This window comes from Phyllobates terribilis, unplaced genomic scaffold (genome assembly GCF_046119375.1).
Source record: "Phyllobates terribilis strain yellow unplaced genomic scaffold, ASM4611937v1 Scaffold_7__3_contigs__length_470593459, whole genome shotgun sequence".
Taxonomy (NCBI): domain Eukaryota; kingdom Metazoa; phylum Chordata; class Amphibia; order Anura; family Dendrobatidae; genus Phyllobates; species Phyllobates terribilis.
The window spans coordinates 432,367,090-432,386,348 of NW_027362767.1; the positions used below are offsets into that span (position 1 = coordinate 432,367,090).

Sequence of the window (19,259 nt, forward strand, 5' to 3'; positions counted from 1 at the left end):
CCAGTGGGAGAAGGACCCGTACACCGTACTGCCCTCAAGCCACGAAAACCCGAAGGTTTGTACCATCAGTAAAGATGGAGGGGAAACCACAGCCATTGTATCCCGGGACCACCTGAAGAAGTGTCCCGAACAACTGAGGAACCCTGAGGAGGAACAAGAAGACCATCGACCCGTAGAGGAAAGGGAAGATATGGTTAGTACTGTGCTCGGGGACTTCCCTCGGTCTTGGACTCAAGTCAATGGTGCAGTTGTGGTACCCGTACTCACCTTCCTCCAACCAGCATCCCAAGCACCTACGGAGCAACAGGTAGAGCTGGAAGAACAGCCGGTCCAGGAGGCAGAAGACCCCACACCCGCAACCCAGGAGGATCAACCCTCTGCTTGCAGTGAGCCTGCCATATCCCTAGTGAGCCAAAGAGCCGGTAGACAGCTGCCCAGTTTGCCCTTGACAGCTCCTACACCCTGTAGTTCAGGGCTAGGCAGTCAGCTCCGTAGGTCCACTAGGGCCACTAGAGGCCAGTTACCCGCACGCTGGAGGATTTAAAGTGTATAAATTGTTTTATTTATGTTTACCTGTGTATTGTTGCTTGTGTATAATTTTGTGTTTCTAGTTATTTTTAGGAATCCTTGGTGGATCTACCGGGAATCCTTGTACAATTAGTTGGAGCGTAACCCAGGATGGACTAGAGACTGTTAAGGACTCGGGGTAGGACAGACCCCTACCTGGTTACGTCTCCCTGTTTTGGTGAAATGGACACCTTTGTTTCTTCAAAGACTGCACCCGGTTACGGACATGCCGTGACCACCTTTATGTGTTTCTTTATTGTGTTGTTATTGTTATATCTTGTTATGTTTTTCTAAAATATGTTTAGTCCCGGAGTACTAAATTTCACTAGGGGGGAATGTGGCACCCCAGGGGTCTGGTTTCCACAGTAATGTAATGTTATGTCTGAGAGCAGGTGGGAGGTCCTTTGGTCAGGGATCCTGTGCATGCCACACCTCCTGCCCAGTCTTGGGAGGGGAAGAACTTCCCCTATATAAACCCGGGGCTGAAGCAGGGTTAGGAGTCAAGGAGAGTAGAGACAAGAAACAGTCACAGGAAGAAACAGCAGAAGCTCAGTGGGAGCAATACTACTACAAGTCAGGGGCTGGCAGCTGCAGAGCTCGCCCTGACTGAGAAGCTTTCTTACCGGACCCGGCGTCCGAGGCTGTGGGGACTAACTCTTACCCAGCAGCAGAAGCCGATCGGCAGGGGATTTCAGGTCCTCAGGCCCAGAAACCCGAAGGCATGGTCACACGCGTGGGACCAGCGCCGCCATCGTGGAGCGGAAGCCATTAGAAGGCCCCGAGTCACCGGCCATACGGGTGAGCACCACACGGTACACTCAGGGACGTGGGCTACTTATATCCGCTTCTAGCAAGGTAGCCAGAAGAGTACAGTCAGTTTGGGAGGCCTACAACTCCGCCTGGCCAGGGGAGATCCCATCTGCTCAAGGACTGACCAGGCCCCGTTCGCTAGCAAGTACTCTGGGAGGGTCTATCGTTGTTACCAGTAAAGACCCTGAATTACACCGCACCGTCTCTGAGTGGTTCCTGCTACCCTCATCTTCCACGTCGGCTGCCCTGAGGCCATACCCCTCCCGTTGGGGGTTATACTATCACGCTGCACAATTCTACACCGGCCTCAGCGGTCTGCCCTGCAGCGGCAGCTCCATAGCTGCAAATCAACGGGTGGCGTAGTCGACACTCAAATAACATCTATCAAGACTGCCACACACTGAGTTGACTCCCTGGGCACGGACCGGGTCCCCGCCACTCGGAGACTACAACCCTCATCTGATCCGGTTCCGGGTAAGCCCCCGTGCGCGAGACGCTGCGCGACACAGCAGGCCCAGGGGCGCGTCAGGATCACTAAACACGCACACGCCAGTCAGTCTGGGCGTGTGAATAACACAAAGCATTTTCATTCACACAGTATCCTTCCTCTGTAGTGTACCCTAGGGCTAGTGAGGCACACTGTTTGGCCCTACTTCGTGACAACCCATCTTCTATGCCACAGTCATGATCAGCACGTCTTTCTCCTCGCTCAGCGGTTCCGCTTCCTATTCCTTTCACTAACTGCGCCCTGGATCTACCGCTCGTGACCCCCACTAGTCCCACGAACTCAGTCCTGTTTAGGTCCATTACCTTCAGGGTCTGAAATCTCTTTGCTTTCGTGGCTCAACGTCCTTTCCAAGGACCCTTTTCTGGAAAAAACACTCTCGTCAGTTACTTCAGGATCCCACTATTCCCCTTTCCTTAGTCTCCTCTTGCTCAGGATCACCCTTAAGGCAGCTCTGCTCACTTTGCACTTCCTACTCGCACTTGAAATCAAACTATCTACAGGAAGCAGTCTCTTTTCCAAACACTAATCCCCTCCCACTATAGGCTAGTCCCAAACAGTAATGCGATCCTATCTTACCCTAATGTCACTAGCTAAACTACAGTAACCTATCTACATATACTGTACATTTCTAACACTACCTTTTAACATTATGCATTACCGTTACATTACAGTCACACTACACAATATATACAAAGACACAAAACATAATACACATTACACTACAACACATAACACGATTGGTGTCTTCAGGGGTAGGAACGTGACAGCATCGTGCACCATCCTTGCGCTACTGTTAGATTAGGCAGCAAAAACCTGGTGACAGATTCCCTTTAAAGAGCGATGTTTGAAGTGGAGATGGCACTGACGGTGACACCACTTATGTAGTCCATCAAAAGACATCTGGAGAAATTGCAGAAAAGCACAATGTGCATGAAGATGTGGAGACTACTCTGCAATTTCCTGAAGCATACATTTATCACATCCCTTTTCATAATTCTTAGGTAGGGTAAATATGGTGTCCATATTCTGCATGTAACTTGTTCCTGTCTTTTGTGCAGGTTTACATATTGTGCAGGTGATGACCAGCTGTGAGCTGAGAGATGACGGCAGCGTCTCAGGGTATCAGCAGTACAGATATGATGGGACAGAGTACATGTTCTTCGACACACAGAGAGTGACCTATATCCCTACAATGCGTGAGGCTGAGATCACCACACAGAGATGGAACAGTCTGAATGTAAGAATGGGGGAGGCAGCCAAGAATTTCCTAGAGAATACCTGTATTGATCGTCTGAAGAAATTCATTAAGTTCGGAAAAGAAGATCTGGAGCGGAGAGGTAGTAATAATGCTTCACATGTGGCATTTTGATGCAGTTTTTGAAAGCAAAACTAGAAGTGGATTCAAAGAAAGTAAATTAGGACCTTTCTTCTCAATCTTGCCCACCAATAAGACTTCTCCTTGATACATCCCTGCAGAGTTTGGCACCAACACATTTTGTCTAACTTGCATAAACTTCTAATAGTGCCACACACTGTTCCCCTGAATGCAATGATGATGATGCCAAGACACCTTTCCAACCCCCAACCCTGATTGATAAGGCCACAGTCCCCTTTGAAAATAGCTATCATAAAAGAAAAAAAAGTACATTCATCAGTTTCTTCTGGACTTGTGAAGCTATGTCAGTTCAGGGGCATACATAAAAATGAAGGGGCACCATAGCAAAAGTCCTAATTGGGCTTCCACCTCCCCCTCCAAAACAAGATAAATTGGTAAAGTAGGTGAGGTCACAGTGCATTGGCAGTCACAGAGGGGCATACCTCCCAACTTTTAAAGACAGGGGCGACGGACATGAATTGGGGCATTTCAAAAGTAATTTTGCCCCTATTGAAGCCACTCATTGTCACAGGTCAAAGTCAGAGACCCCATAGTGGCCATGTGGTCTGCCATTTATAGCAGTATGTCACTGTGTCATAGAAACATTTTTGCTGGCTGTGACTTTCTGTTATTTTTATTGCTGATGTCTATCAGTTAAATCAGTTAAGTCTCTCTCCCTGGGGTCAGGCAAAAATCTGAGGGCAAAAGTAATAAAAGCCAAAGAGTTTTTTTTTGTAAACCTTAAGCACCCCATACACTTTAGATAACTGTCTGCTGAATGATGGTCCGGCTGGTATTTCAACCGACAGTTTTCTTGGTCGTCTCTCACATACAAAGGAGCACTCTGCTGCTCTGTGTTCTCTATGAGACAGCTGAACACTGACATAAAAGCTTTGAAAATTCACAAAACTTGTGTAATGCCCCATGTGTGGTCAGAAACTAATGTTTTGGCATCCAGCGGGGTTCCAAAAAGAAGGAGCGCCATTTTAATTTTGGGCACAATTTTGGCTGGAATAGACTGCAGATGCCATGTCGCATATGCAGACCAAGAGGTACCAAAACACCAGAAACCCCCCACAAGAGACCCCATTTTGGAAACTTGAGGAATTTATCTAGGGATGTGGTTAGCATCTTAAATGCCCCAAAGTGCTTCACAGAGTTCTATAACAATGGGGCGTGAAAATGAAAAATTGAATTTTTTTTCCACTAAAATGTTGCTTTAGCCCCAAATATTTTATTTTTACAGAGGTAACAGGAGTCACTCGATCTCCCAATATGTTACACAATTTCTCCTAAATATGGCAACAGCCATTATGTGGTGAGAAACTAATGTTTAAGCACTCGACAGGGATTCGAAAGGAAGGAGCGCTTTTTCGAAGTGCAGATTTTTGCTGTAATATTATTTGGGCGCCAGGTCACATTAGCAGAGACCCTCAGGTGTCAGAACAGCACATCCCCCTCCCCCCAAAAGTGACTGCATTTTACAAACTACGCCTCTTAATTAATTCATCTTGGGGTGCAGCAAGCATCTTGACCTCACAGGCATTTCACATAATTTAAAAAAATAGAGGAGTGAAAATGAAAAATGTCTTTTTGCCACAAAAAAACATTGCTTTAGTCCCAAGTTTTTCATTTTCATAAGGCATAACGGGAGAAAAAGAAGCTCATGGTTTGAATGTGACTTGTCCTGAGTTCACCAGTCGGTCAGTATGTGGTGTGAATTTATTGCATAGCTCAGAATAGAAGGCGCGCCATTTTGGACAGCAGCTTTTGCTGGAATGGGTGTCAGGTGACCAAATATTAAGAAGCCCCCCAAACGTGACACTAAGTTATAAAATGATCTGGGGAGATAATGAGATAGTAGCTTTATATGGGGTCATTGCGGAATATGTAAGTTGTGTTGAGTATATAAAAGTTAATAAGGTGATGCAAGAACAGTGTAAATCAGAAATAAGATGAACAATCAATGGATATGTGGTAGACTTTGAAACGTTCCTTGATATAGAGACCATGTTTTCCAGAGCAGGTTTCTCAATGTTGCATGGTGTCCTTTCATATCCCCGTATTTCGCACACTCTGCACATTCTGTGTTATTACCTTCTTTGTTGTTTGAGGGACCTCCCCAAAAAGATGTTGCCCTGGTGCAACGTGGGCACCTTCATTTCCAGAGGGAATGGGGCTCTCCCCTACATCTCCCCTACTACATGAGTGGAACAGGCGGCCACGAGAGGTGGTGAGTTCTCCTTCAATGGAAGTCCTCAAACAGAGACTGGACAGACATCTGTCTGAGATGGTTTAGTGAATCCTGCATTGAGCAGGGGGTTGGACACGAGGACCCTGAAGGTCCCTTCCAACTCTAACATTCTAGGATTCTATGACCTTGAAATTGGAGGGATTTGCCAGTCTGGACTCCACATCGGGATAGTAAGCGTTGTACATTGCCATCTGCACCATGCGCACGGCCGGCTTTATGTACCACACTTTAGTTTTCTGCATAGCACTGTAAGGCAGGAGGACCTAATCTGAGAGCTCAACCCCTGCCATGAATTATAATCCCGGATACAATCTGGCCATTGTGGTGAAATCATGGATGCAGATTGGAGTTGGATGGAATAGAAAGCATAGGCTTCGTACTGGCTCCAAACTCAATTCTGTATATAGGCAGGAGCTATCTGCTTCTGACTCCGGAGCAGCGCACCTCTCTTAGCATTTTTGAGAGTCTGTTGGGGTCTCAGGACCTGCAACCCCATTAATCTATTTGTAATGAAGAGACCTACAACATATAAAAACTCTTAGCCACACTTTAAATCGGAACTCGCAGTCTATGAGTAATTTATGCAAACTTTGTCAACAACACTGACTTACGTGAAATGTAAATTCAATCATGAGCACATCCAAAAGCCTTCATAAGTTCGATGTTCATAAAGCCAGCTAGCTACAGTTGTTTTTGGGGGAGGAGGATTTTTTTTCTTGAAATAACTGGTGCATTTTATGTCACTGTACCCATGGCTGTCCCATCCCTTGTTGACCCAATCTCAACAAATCTGGCATTTTTGGTTCATACATAGGGTTTTGTAGTAGGGGACATATAAGGTCACTAATTGGATCTACTGTTCCAGCGAGGAAGACCAGTGGATTTCCATCCCATGATGATTATTTTACAGGCATAAAAAGTAGATTTCATAGGTGCTAAAGGCTTTGGTGTCAATATAGGTTTGATTTTATGTTTTTTATTTTCCCTCTTAGTTCGGCCGAGGGTGAAGGTCACAGGTCGGGTATCAGGAAAGGTCACAAAGCTTCACTGCCAGGTGTACGGATTTCACCCCCGAGCTGTGGATGTGAAGTGGATGAAGAACGGGGAGGACGAGGTTCACTCATATGAGACCACACACGTCCTCCCCAATCCTGACGGCACCTATCAGATCAGGGTCAGCGCAGAAGTGACCCCCAAAGAGGGCGACAGATACTCCTGTTATGTGGATCACAGCAGCCTGGAGGAGGAGCTGAACATCGTGTGGGGTGAGTGCGATCTATGTGGCCTGTATGTCAGAAGGAAAACTGTAATATGGACTGTAATATGGCACCAGCTACGCAGACGAGACTTTAAAAAATCTAATTTATACATTGCAGAATTTTTTTGGTGGATAAAATGACCTCTGGTGCAGATTGTGAAATTCGCAGCATGTCAAATTTTTAAGAGGATTTTTATTGTGGATATTACCCTTTGAGGTGGATTCACAAATAGCAGATATTGTTGTTGTTAGAATCTATGTTGTTTTACTATCGGCCATCTTGTTGTGGCTTGCTAACTTCTAGTCTTTTCCTCTGGTGCTGGGTGTCTTGGCCACGTGATCTCTTCACTCTTTATTACTCAGCATCTGTCTACCATTCCCCGCTGGACATCAGTGTTGTTATGCTTGTGCTCTGGCTAAGTTGCCTTGTTAAGTTCTTTGTGCTTTGGACAATTGATATCCTGGGACTTCTTGTTCCACCAGTTTTGTTCCCTTTAATCTTCGTTTCTGCAACTAACTTTTCTGTTAGGAGGCCTCCTGTTTTTGCTCCCAGTCCTTAGATCTTTTAGGGACCCCTTTCCCCTTCCTTCAGGTCTTCGTTTGAGTTCAGTGCAGGAGTTTCAGTGGGGCTATTCACAAGGAATAGGGCACCCAACCCAGCATAGGGTTAAGCTGAGTCTCAGTGCAGAGACAGCTTTTCCCTCCTATTCCTTAGTTCTAAGTTGCAGAACATAACAGTTGTAAGTGTTGTTCAGATGAATAGCGCGGATTTCCGCATGTAGAAATTTCTGGAAAAAAATCTTCCACATGTGAATCCCCCGTTGCAATGTAAACACGTATGGCTATGCTGAAAAAATGTATGAGATCTGCAACCTCTGTAGATGATTCTTCTTCCTCCTCCTCTTCCTCCTTCCTCCTTCCTTCTTTCTTCTTCTTTCTTCCTCCCATTGACCATCACTGTAGTAGCAGTGTTTCATTCATTTACTGAGATAGCAGCATTTCTTGTTTTGTCTAAGTTTTGTTGTTGTTGTTGCCTTTTTTTTTCAAAATTAACTAGATGGAAGTGCAGCCATATTAATTGTCTGCAATAAAACAGCTGTAAGGGTTAATCATACATGGAAGATTGGCAGCTCTTAATGGAGTTTCCAAGCACAGAGTTTGTATAAACCATTCTGCTTAGCAGGTACCGTGGCCTTCACCCTTTAACCCTTATATAGGGATCTGGACTTACAACAGGGGGTCCTCCAGCTAGTGTCCACAGAGTAGCTGCTGGCCGGTGGAGTGAGCTGGCTGAGAAGAGTCGTTTAGCTGGGTCAAAACCAGGAAGGCCAGATACAGGATAACATCAGGAGTCAGAGACAAAGTCAGGAGATAGCCGAGGTCAGGACAAGGATGTGACAGAGTCAGAGGCAAATCGATAGTTAAGTAAGTTCAGAGTCAGCAACAGGTATCAAACAAGCTGGGTCAGATATTTGGGTGAAGCAGGAGACAAGGACCAGGGTCAGGATAAACTTTTATATAACTGTCAACACCCAGCAGTATACAGTAGGGTGTCTGCCCCATTAGCTACAGCTATAGCTTCTGTACCGTACACACACTCCTCCTGCCTAGCTGGGTGGTGCCACAGGTCCCGCCACTCCAGTAACTCCAGCTGCACAGTGCCTGGAGCTCTTGGCCATGATGCCTCCTTCCTCACCACTGCCACCTGCTGAATGATTGCAGGAGCACATGGTGATATATGGTTCAGGTAAAGATGCAACAGGTTCATGTAGGTAGCCCCTATTAGGAGACCCTATGGTTCAGGCTCATCAAAAAATGAAATAATGACATTTCTTGATTAGGTTTTGATGTTACTAGATGAAACCAGTTTACAGTTATCATAGTTTCTCTATGCAGATGTAATTATTCTGGAAAAGAAGTCGCATGGACAGAGCCGAGTAAGAGATGGTGTACTTTGTGATTGCACTGCTCCAACTGCAACCTCTGAGGCATCGACCTCCACTACAAAAAGGAAAGCTTAGACTCCCCGAGGTATCCAGTTGACCACGTCAGCCCCTTTTTAGTCAAGTCACTCAATGGTTTGATAATCTTGGAAAAAAATGTAATACATTTACAATAATAATACTGTGTAAGGGTTAAAAGGGTGGTCCGAAACTAACACTACTTTAATTCTAAATATCGGTCTGTTAATTGTAACAATCTAATTGATTTTCTAATATGATTTAATTAAGACGTCCCTACCATTCCCTCTCTACTCTCTCTAACTTCTTTAGTTTATTTTAGCTTTTCTCCCGACCTTGAAACAAAGTGTCATCAGTATGTCGATTTCAGGGCCTCGACTAGTCTCTGCTCTCCTTGGCATTCGTCGGTTGTTAATTCCGACGTATGCTCAGTAGGATCATGTCACTGTGCAATATTGTTTTCAATGTGCAGTGACAGTGCGCTCCCTCGTCGTCTGTGATGAGAAGTTACAAGCCGGCAAGAGAGCGCACTGTCTGTGTGCATTGTAAGGAGATAACCCGGCACGAAGAGAGAACAGAGACCAGTGCTGGCCCCCGAGAGTGACATTGGTTTTGGGGGCGGGGATGGTCTGTTTCCTGCTCGCTCTCCTTACATTGTGCACTGACAGTTTCTGGTAGGAAGGTGACATTAGCTTCTCAGAAATTGATCAATATGTGTATATAGGTCATTTCAGATCATTATATCAGATTCTCCTTCTTTTATCCTTTAGAACCTCCTCAGACCTCTCATCTGACTGTGATCATCTCTGCGGCCTCCATCGTTCTTATTCTCACACCTGTCATTGCTGGAGTCATTATATATATGAGTAAGTACAGGAATAAAGGGCTCAGTGCAGCGGGACCCCCCACAAATTAGGGGATCATCACTGTACACACAGTAAAGACCATTCAAACTGCTGCAGTCTTGACGGGTACTAAGGCTGTGTTCACATGGGGCTGTCACTGAGTCGTCCTTCCATCTGGCGTTTAACAAAGATGCTGTGAACGTTTCATGTGAGGTTCGGACCTGGCTCTGGTCCAGCCCCTGGCCGTGAATAGTGATGGATTTTAAGGGTATGTGCACACTACGACTTTTTCAGGTGTATTCTGCCTGGAATCCGCATGAACAAGCGCTGCAAAACCGCCACAAAAAATGAACATATTACACAGCAATGTAAAAACAAGATTGCTGTGCACATGTTCCATGACTTATTACTACTTTTAAGCAATTTAAAAGAAGTAATGATCATTCTTCCACTTAGTAGTTGTTCACCGCTGTAATGGAAATCATAGAGAAACGACGCAGAAAAATACGGCAAAGCCGCCAGCAAAGCAGCTTCAGGAAAAAGGAAAGCTTGACGACTCTGGAGCAAAGACGTAGTGTGCACACAGCCTTACATGAGTGCGGCCATCAGTTATGATCCATTCATAGTGATGCAAAGGATATACGTGAGCGCAGCCTAAGAGCGCGTTCAGACCTACGAATGCCGACATGTGAAGATCGGAGAGCGCACCGACCAATGTTATTCCACAGGACAGGGAGGGAGTATGGATGATAATACCGATGACACACGGGGGAGTATGGATGATAATACCGATGACACACGGGGGAGTATGGATGATAATACCGATGACACACGGGGGAGTATGGATGATAATACCGATGACACACGGGGGAGTATGGATGATAATACCGATGACACACGGGGGAGTATGGATGATAATACTGATGACACACGGAGGGAATATGGATGATAATACTGATGACACGCGGAGGGAATATGGATGATAATACCGATGACACACGGAGGGAATATGGATGATAATACTGATGACACGCGGAGGGAGTATGGATGATAATACTGATGACACACGGGGGAATATGGATGATAATACTGATGACACGCGGAGGGAATATGGATGATAATACTGATGACACACGGAGGGAATATGGATGATAATACCGATGACACGCGGAGGGAATATGGATGATAATACTGATGACACACGGAGGGAATATGGATGATAATACTGATGACACGCGGAGGGAATATGGATGATAATACTGATGACACACGGAGGGAATATGGATGATAATACCGATGACACGCGGAGGGAATATGGATGATAATACCGATGACACGCGGAGGGAATATGGATGATAATACTGATGACACACGGAGGGAATATGGATGATAATACTGATGACACGCGGAGGGAATATGGATGATAATACTGATGACACGCGGAGGGAATATGGATGATAATACTGATGACACGCGGAGGGAATATGGATGATAATACCGATGACACGCGGAGGGAATATGGATGATAATACCGATGACACGCGGAGGGAATATGGATGATAATACTGATGACACGCGGAGGGAATATGGATGATAATACCGATGACACGCGGAGGGAATATGGATGATAATACCGATGACACGCGGAGGGAATATGGATGATAATACCGATGACACACGGGGGAGTATGGATGATAATACTGATGACACACGGAGGGAATATGGATGATAATACTGATGACACGCGGAGGGAATATGGATGATAATACTGATGACACGCGGAGGGAATATGGATGATAATACCGATGACACGCGGAGGGAATATGGATGATAATACTGATGACACGCGGAGGGAATATGGATGATAATACCGATGACACACGGAGGGAATATGGATGATAATACCAATGACACGCGGAGGGAATATGGATGATAATACTGATGACACACGGAGGGAATATGGATGATAATACTGATGACACGCGGAGGGAATATGGATGATAATACCGATGACACGCGGAGGGAATATGGATGATAATACCGATGACACACGGAGGGAATATGGATGATAATACCAATGACACGCGGAGGGAATATGGATGATAATACTGATGACACACGGAGGGAATATGGATGATAATACTGATGACACGCGGAGGGAATATGGATGATAATACTGATGACACACGGAGGGAATATGGATGATAATACTGATGACACGCGGAGGGAATATGGATGATAATACCGATGACACGCGGAGGGAATATGGATGATAATACCGATGACACGCGGAGGGAATATGGATGATAATACCGATGACACACGGAGGGAATATGGATGATAATACCGATGACACGCGGAGGGAATATGGATGATAATACCGATGACACGCGGAGGGAATATGGATGATAATACCGATGACACACGGAGGGAATATGGATGATAATACTGATGACACGCGGAGGGAATATGGATGATAATACCGATGACACGCGGAGGGAATATGGATGATAATACCGATGACACACGGGGGAGTATGGATGATAATACCGATGACACGCGGAGGGAATATGGATGATAATACTGATGACACACGGAGGGAATATGGATGATAATACTGATGACACGCGGAGGGAATATGGATGATAATACCGATGACACACGGAGGGAATATGGATGATAATACTGATGACACACGGGGGAATATGGATGATAATACTGATGACACGCGGAGGGAGTATGGATGATAATACTGATGACACACGGAGGGAGTATGGATGATAATACTGATGACACACGGAGGGAATATGGATGATAATACTGATGACACACGGGAGAGTATGGATGATAATACCGATGACACACGGGGGAGTATGGATGATAATACTGATGACACACGGAGGGAATATGGATGATAATACCGATGACACACGGGGGAGTATGGATGATAATACCGATGACACACGGGGGAGTATGGATGATAATACCGATGACACACGGGGGAATATGGATGATAATACTGATGACACACGGAGGGAATATGGATGATAATACCGATGACACACGGAGGGAATATGGATGATAATACTGATGACACACGGAGGGAATATGGATGATAATACTGATGACACGCGGAGGGAATATGGATGATAATACCGATGACACACGGAGGGAATATGGATGATAATACCGATGACACGCGGAGGGAATATGGATGATAATACCGATGACACGCGGAGGGAATATGGATGATAATACTGATGACACGCGGAGGGAATATGGATGATAATACTGATGACACACGGAGGGAATATGGATGATAATACTGATGACACGCGGAGGGAATATGGATGATAATACTGATGACACACGGAGGGAATATGGATGATAATACTGATGACACGCGGAGGGAATATGGATGATAATACTGATGACACGCGGAGGGAATATGGATGATAATACTGATGACACGCGGAGGGAATATGGATGATAATACTGATGACACGCGGAGGGAATATGGATGATAATACTGATGACACACGGAGGGAATATGGATGATAATACTGATGACACACGGAGGGAATATGGATGATAATACTGATGACACACGGAGGGAATATGGATGATAATAGTCGGTTTTTGATGAATAAAATCAGATGATATTTCAGACACTCGGATGATCCCGGCCTGAAGATGCAGTCGCTCATCTGTGTAACATGGACGGTTTTTCATCCTTGTGTCATTTGTTTCTTCTACGGTTTTCTTCCGTGTTGCAGCCTCTTTTTTTCTCATTTCTCATTTGTTTTTAAAAACAGAAGGAGTTTAGTCTTTCTGAACTTTCCTTTATCCATTTTTAATGGCTTCCCATTGACTTTAATGGCCAATTCTGTAAAACGTCTGAGAAGACGATGTTCTCGGAGCCGACACTGATCTGTTCTTACAATGGACGTGTGTATGGACGAATGAAGCTCTACTGGTCAATGTGCTGACCGAGAAAACACGGCGTCAGCCGGATGTGTCACTGTGATGTGTGAATGAAGATGACCGAGAGCCGAGACATCCGAGGCGATGGCCGAGAGCCGAGACGTCCGAGGCGATGGCCGAGAGCCGAGACGTCCGAGGCGATGGCCGAGAGCCGAGACGTCCGAGGCGGTGACCGAGAGCCGAGACGTCCGAGGCGAAGACCGAGAGCCGAGACGTCCGAGGCGGTGACTGAGAGCCGAGACGTCCGAGGCGAAGACCGAGAGCCGAGACGTCCGAGGCGATGACAGAGAGCCGAGACGTCCGAGGCGGTGACCGAGAGCCGAGACGTCCGAGGCGGTGACCGAGAGCCGAGACGTCCGAGGCGATGGCCGAGAGCCGAGACGTCCGAGGCGATGGCCGAGAGCCGAGACGTCCGAGGCGGTGACCGAGAGCCGAGACGTCCGAGGCGGTGACCGAGAGCCGAGACGTCCGAGGCGGTGACCGAGAGCCGAGACGTCCGAGGCGATGGCCGAGAGCCGAGACGTCCGAGGCAGTGACTGAGAGCCGAGGAAAGATGAGAGAAGCTCAAATCAGTCCAAGATACAGTAGAGAAATAAACGTCTCCATGATCGTGTTATCTGTAGAAAATTATATTATATATACACTTATATACTCAGAAGGAAAGAGGATCTTTGTAACTTTCTTAAAACTAATTTTGTTCCTGAGTTTTCTGTATTTAATCCCATCTCCTCTTCTTATTTCAGAAAGGCAGAATTACATGGCAGCCGGCAGTGAGTATTCAGCTCTGGGCTCTGATCCCGGCATTCACTATTATGGGTCTAATATACATATTTTTAGTCTCTTATTTAGCGCCATTAATTCCAGACCTCATCATCACTGTCCCCATTGGGGCTCACAATCTACATTCCCTCTCAGTATGTCTTGGGGTATTACTGCTATTATATTTATATCCAGTGCGGTAGCATATGTGATGGTTAGATACGGTACTTTTATTAGTTCGGGGCACTTGTGATGGGGGTTAGATAGTTTTTAGGACTGCGGGAAGTTGTAAGGATCTGTCATAGATTAGCAAGAAGAAACGCCTTATCTACAGATCTTCTCTGGCTGGAAATGTCCTTCCCTCCGCCGCACCGCCACTGTGATGGCGGACTAATAGTGTAGTAATATCACCACCGGGGGCGTCCGCTGGTCCTACAAGTATATAGTATACACCGTGTTCAGTGGAGTAAGATCTGACCATGAATACGACATAATAACAAGTAATCGAAGGCCAAAACTTATTAATCTGCAAATCTCGTAGGCCAAAACTTACGTCCCTTATTAATCTGCAAATCTCAGAACTGATTTCTGACCGTTACTAAAAAAAAATATATTATTTTGCAGCAAAATTTCTCATTTATTAAGTGTTTAACAACCAGAAACCTAAAATCACAGCTCGGGGCCATGTGCTGCATTAAGGCTTCATATTATCACCCCTTAGAATATAACATAATGGTGACCAAGAAAAAGCAAGAAAATCCGCCTCATCCAATGAGAAGATTATTATATAAGTGCTATATTCTGTATAATAACGGCCCAGACGGAGCTCGGAGAAGCAGATATGAAATCCTTTCTGCATTTATCAATGTCGTTCTTCAGTTTTTCTGCTGTTATTTTACAAGACAAATATTTTTTTTGCATTTTTCACAGCTTCGGACGCGTCGCCTGATTTATAACTGTAGGTAAATATCCGGACCCTGATAATAAAGACTCTCGACCTCTGACATGAAGGATATAAATGACTCTTATTATCATTTAATCTCTAGGAGCAGAAGATCGGAGCCTCCATTGCCATCGGCTGTGACGTTCCCCTTCACCTGCCATTCCTCACATCCGCTCGATCTTGGGCGCGTCGTCCTGAAGAAGGCGCAATATGTCCGAAAGAAGTTTAGGGCAATTTGTCAGATATTTTTTATTTATTCTTGTTTTCACCGACGCACCTGTCTCCTATAGGAGATCCAGTAGGGAACGTTTCCCTCGGCTCAGTATTTCCTATAGATGTTGAATAGAGATGAGCTGACCTGACGTTCGTTTCGGGCTGATTTTCTTGCAGCGGACGGTATATACTATTCAGTTTAAATAAGTTCAGGCCGAAACAAAAAAAAAAAAAACCATTTGCCATTTATTATTTATTATAATCTGAGGTCTCACCAGACACCGAGGCATTATAAACGGGGGGCTGGGAGGGGATTAATAAATGCGGACATCCTCCCGTGTCCTGCAGTCTTCCCATAGCTGTAGATGGGGGTGATTGTTCTTCGCTCTCCTTCACCTTCCAGCACGTGACTACTTTCACAGACAGAACATGAACCCATTACAGTCTATTGGGGCTGTTCACATGTCCAAGTTATTCTGCAGACATGTGTTCATGGATTAAAATTACCATTGAAGTGTATGGATCCGTGGAAATCACTGATAGCACACGGACGCCTTGTGCCGCCCTTGATTAACATTACAGTGAATAGCAGAAGATTTACTATTTATTTATTGTTTTACTATGTGAAAATCACTGGAGAAAAACCGACACATTGACCAATATGTAATAAGCTAAACTCCATTAATTAACTTTCTAATATTATAAATAGTATAACAGCTAACATTAATGGTTAATATTATTATCTACCAGAAGAGGGAGCTCTAGCTCATTGATTTCTATAGCAGGAAAACATTAATTCACCACAAGAGGGAGCTCTTGCTCATTTATTTCTATATCAGAAAAACATTAATGTAATCTACCACAAGAGGGAGCTCCTGCTCATTGATTTTTATAGGCCCTCTCCCCTCTGTACCAGTCGGTCATTGTTAATTTGTTCACTGTAACTTATATTTGTGTTTTGTATGTGCAGCAACATGGAATCAATAGTGCTCTAAAATTAAATACTAATAATATATTGTGAAAAAATAATATATATATGCCGCCAGAGGAGGGAGCTCCTGCCCATTGATTTCTATATTGTTAAAATATTAATACAATCCACCACAAGAGGGAGCTCCTGCTCATTGATTTCTATAGTGTAAAAACATTAATACAATCCACCACAAGAGGGAGCTCCTGCTCATTGATTTCTATAGTGTGAAAACATTAATACAATCCACCACAAGAGGGAGCTCCTGCTCATTGATTTCTATAGTGTGAAAACATTAATACAATCCACCACAAGAGGGAGCTCCCACTCCCCGCTATGTAATCTGAAGACAGCAGGAGATAGAGGCTAAAACACAGAATCCAGGGACACCTAAGCAACTGCAATGCCCTGTGTATGAGGTAAGCAACATAGGTTATCAGGAGAACTATACAACATTTCTAATTGAAGGTATTTGCTAATATTATTAATATTATTACACCTACTACAAGTTGGGGATAGGATCTTGGAGATGGGAATACCCTTTTAATACAATCCACCACAAGAGGGAGCTCCTGCTCAATGATTTCTATATTGTGAAGCTATTAATATAATCCACCACAAGAGGGAGCTCCTGCTCATTCATTTCTATAATGTGAAAAAAATAATATAATCCACCACAAGAGGGAGCTCCTGCTCATTGATTTCTATATCAGAAAAACATTAAAGGGAATCTGTCAACAGGAGATAGAGGCTGAGGCACAGCATTCAGGGATACTGAAGCAACTGCAATGCCATGCACATGGGCTAAGTAACATAGGTTATCAGGAGAACTATACTACATTTCTAATTGAAGGTATTTGCTAATATTATTAATATTATTACACCTACTACTTAATGGGGATAGGATCTTGGAGATGGGAATACCCTTTTAATACAATCCACCACAAGAGGGAGCTGCTGCTCAATGATTTCTATATTGTGAAACTATTAATATAATCCACCACAAGAGGGAGCTCCCGCTCGTTATTTCTATACCCCTTCTTGAACTAAATGTTTGACCCCGATAAAATAAGAAAAGCTATGCTCACCACCCATGCTTGTGCCGATCCCATGGTGTCGGCAGTCGCTGTCCCGGGGCTCCCGTTCGGTCGTTGTGACACATGAGCCAGACGCCCAATCAGCGCTGGCCTCACTGTCTCCGCCTACATAAGGATTGACCATGAAGAGTGAGTCAGAGATCGGCTGCAGCCCGGACCTCCTCTTCATGTTCAATCCGTACACAGGTGGGGACAGTACCGCCAGCCCTGATTGGGCGTCGGCATCATGTGTCACAACAACAGCGCGGGAGCCCCGGAGAGAGCGAGTGCCGACACCGCAGGGACGGCGCCAGCATTGGAGGTGAGTATAATTTTTTTTATTTTATTGGGGCCAAACATTTAGTTCGAGAAGGGGTTGTCTTAGCAGTGGAGAAGCCATTTAACCCCTTTCTGACGTGTGTCGTAATAGTACGACACATGTCGGCTCTTTCCCTTTGGTGCGGGTTCCAGAGCTGAGCCCGCTCCTTTCCGGGCACATGACAGCTGATCTGTACAGCTGTCATTTGCCCCTAACAGCCGCGGGTGGAATCGCGATCCACCCGCGGCTGTTAACTAGTTAAATCTCTGACAGCTGCATTTAACTCGATCTTACAGGAAGCGCGTCACTAACGCTGCCCATCGGCGCCCGTGTCACATGACCGTGGGTCGCTGATCGGTTGGCATGACAACCCGGGGTCTGCAGGAGACCTCTGTGGTTGTCATTGCCGGGATGAAGCTCTGCTGTGTGTAGCACAGGCGATCAGACACCTGCAGCTTCTAGTTTTCCATGGAGACTATTGAAGCATGCAAAAAGAAGTGGAAAAAAAAAGTTTTTAAAAATAATAAAAAAAGTATAAAATAAAATATAACAATAAAAAAAAAAATCAAATATACACATATTTGGTATCACCGCACTCAGAATCTCCCGATCTATCAATATATAAAAATAATTAATCCAATCGGTAAACGGCGTAACGAGAAAAAAATTAAAAACGCCAGAATTACGTTTTTTTTGGTCGCCGCAACATTGCAATAAAATACAATAACGAGCGATCAAAATATCGGATCTACCCCACAATGGTATCAATAAAAACGTCAGCCCAACGCGCAAAAAATAAGCCCTCACCCGGCCCCAGATCACGAAAAATGGAAACGCTACGGGTCTTGGAAAATGGCGCCATTTATTTTTTTTTACAAATTTGGATATTTTTTTTTCACCACTTAAATAAAAAAGACCCTAAAGAACCTAAAGAACCTATACATGTTTGGTGTCTACGAACTCGTAATGACCTGGAGAATCATAATGGCAGGGTAGTTTAAGCATTTAGTGAACAATAAAAAAAAAAACAATAGTGGAATTGCACTTTTTTTTCAGTTTCACCACACTTGGAATTTTTTTCCCATTTTCCAGTACACAATATGGTAAAACCAATGGTATGGCTCAAAAGTACAACTCGTCTTGCAAAAGACAAGCCCTCACATGGCCTCATATTGACTGAAAAATAAAGTTATGGCTCTGGGAAGAAGGGGAGCAAAAAATGAAAACGAAAAAACGGAAAATAGCCCGGTCATGAAGGAGTTAATACAATCCACCACAATAGGGGGCTCCTGCTCATTGATTTCTTTGTTGTGAACACATTCATAAAATCCGACACAAGAGAGAGCTCCTGCTCATTAATTTCTATATCAGAAAAACATTAATATAATCCACCACAAGAGGGAGCTCCTGCTCATTG

At 44.7% G+C, this 19,259-nt stretch overlaps 1 protein-coding gene across 1 annotated transcript in view; it reads left to right on the forward strand.

The window, feature by feature from the left end:
• Window positions 1-16,522, forward strand: part of LOC141155253 (class I histocompatibility antigen, F10 alpha chain-like) — a 43,517-nt gene extending 26,995 nt beyond the window's left edge. Inside the window, exons 3-8 of the mRNA XM_073642054.1 lie at window positions 2,944-3,222; window positions 6,507-6,779; window positions 9,504-9,599; window positions 14,306-14,332; window positions 15,252-15,283; window positions 15,368-16,522. Coding sequence (XP_073498155.1) covers window positions 2,944-3,222; window positions 6,507-6,779; window positions 9,504-9,599; window positions 14,306-14,332; window positions 15,252-15,277 — 701 coding nt within the window. The 3' untranslated portion in view covers window positions 15,278-15,283; window positions 15,368-16,522. The remainder of the gene's footprint in view (window positions 1-2,943; window positions 3,223-6,506; window positions 6,780-9,503; window positions 9,600-14,305; window positions 14,333-15,251; window positions 15,284-15,367) is intronic.
• The last annotated feature ends 2,737 nt before the right edge of the window (window positions 16,523-19,259 follow it).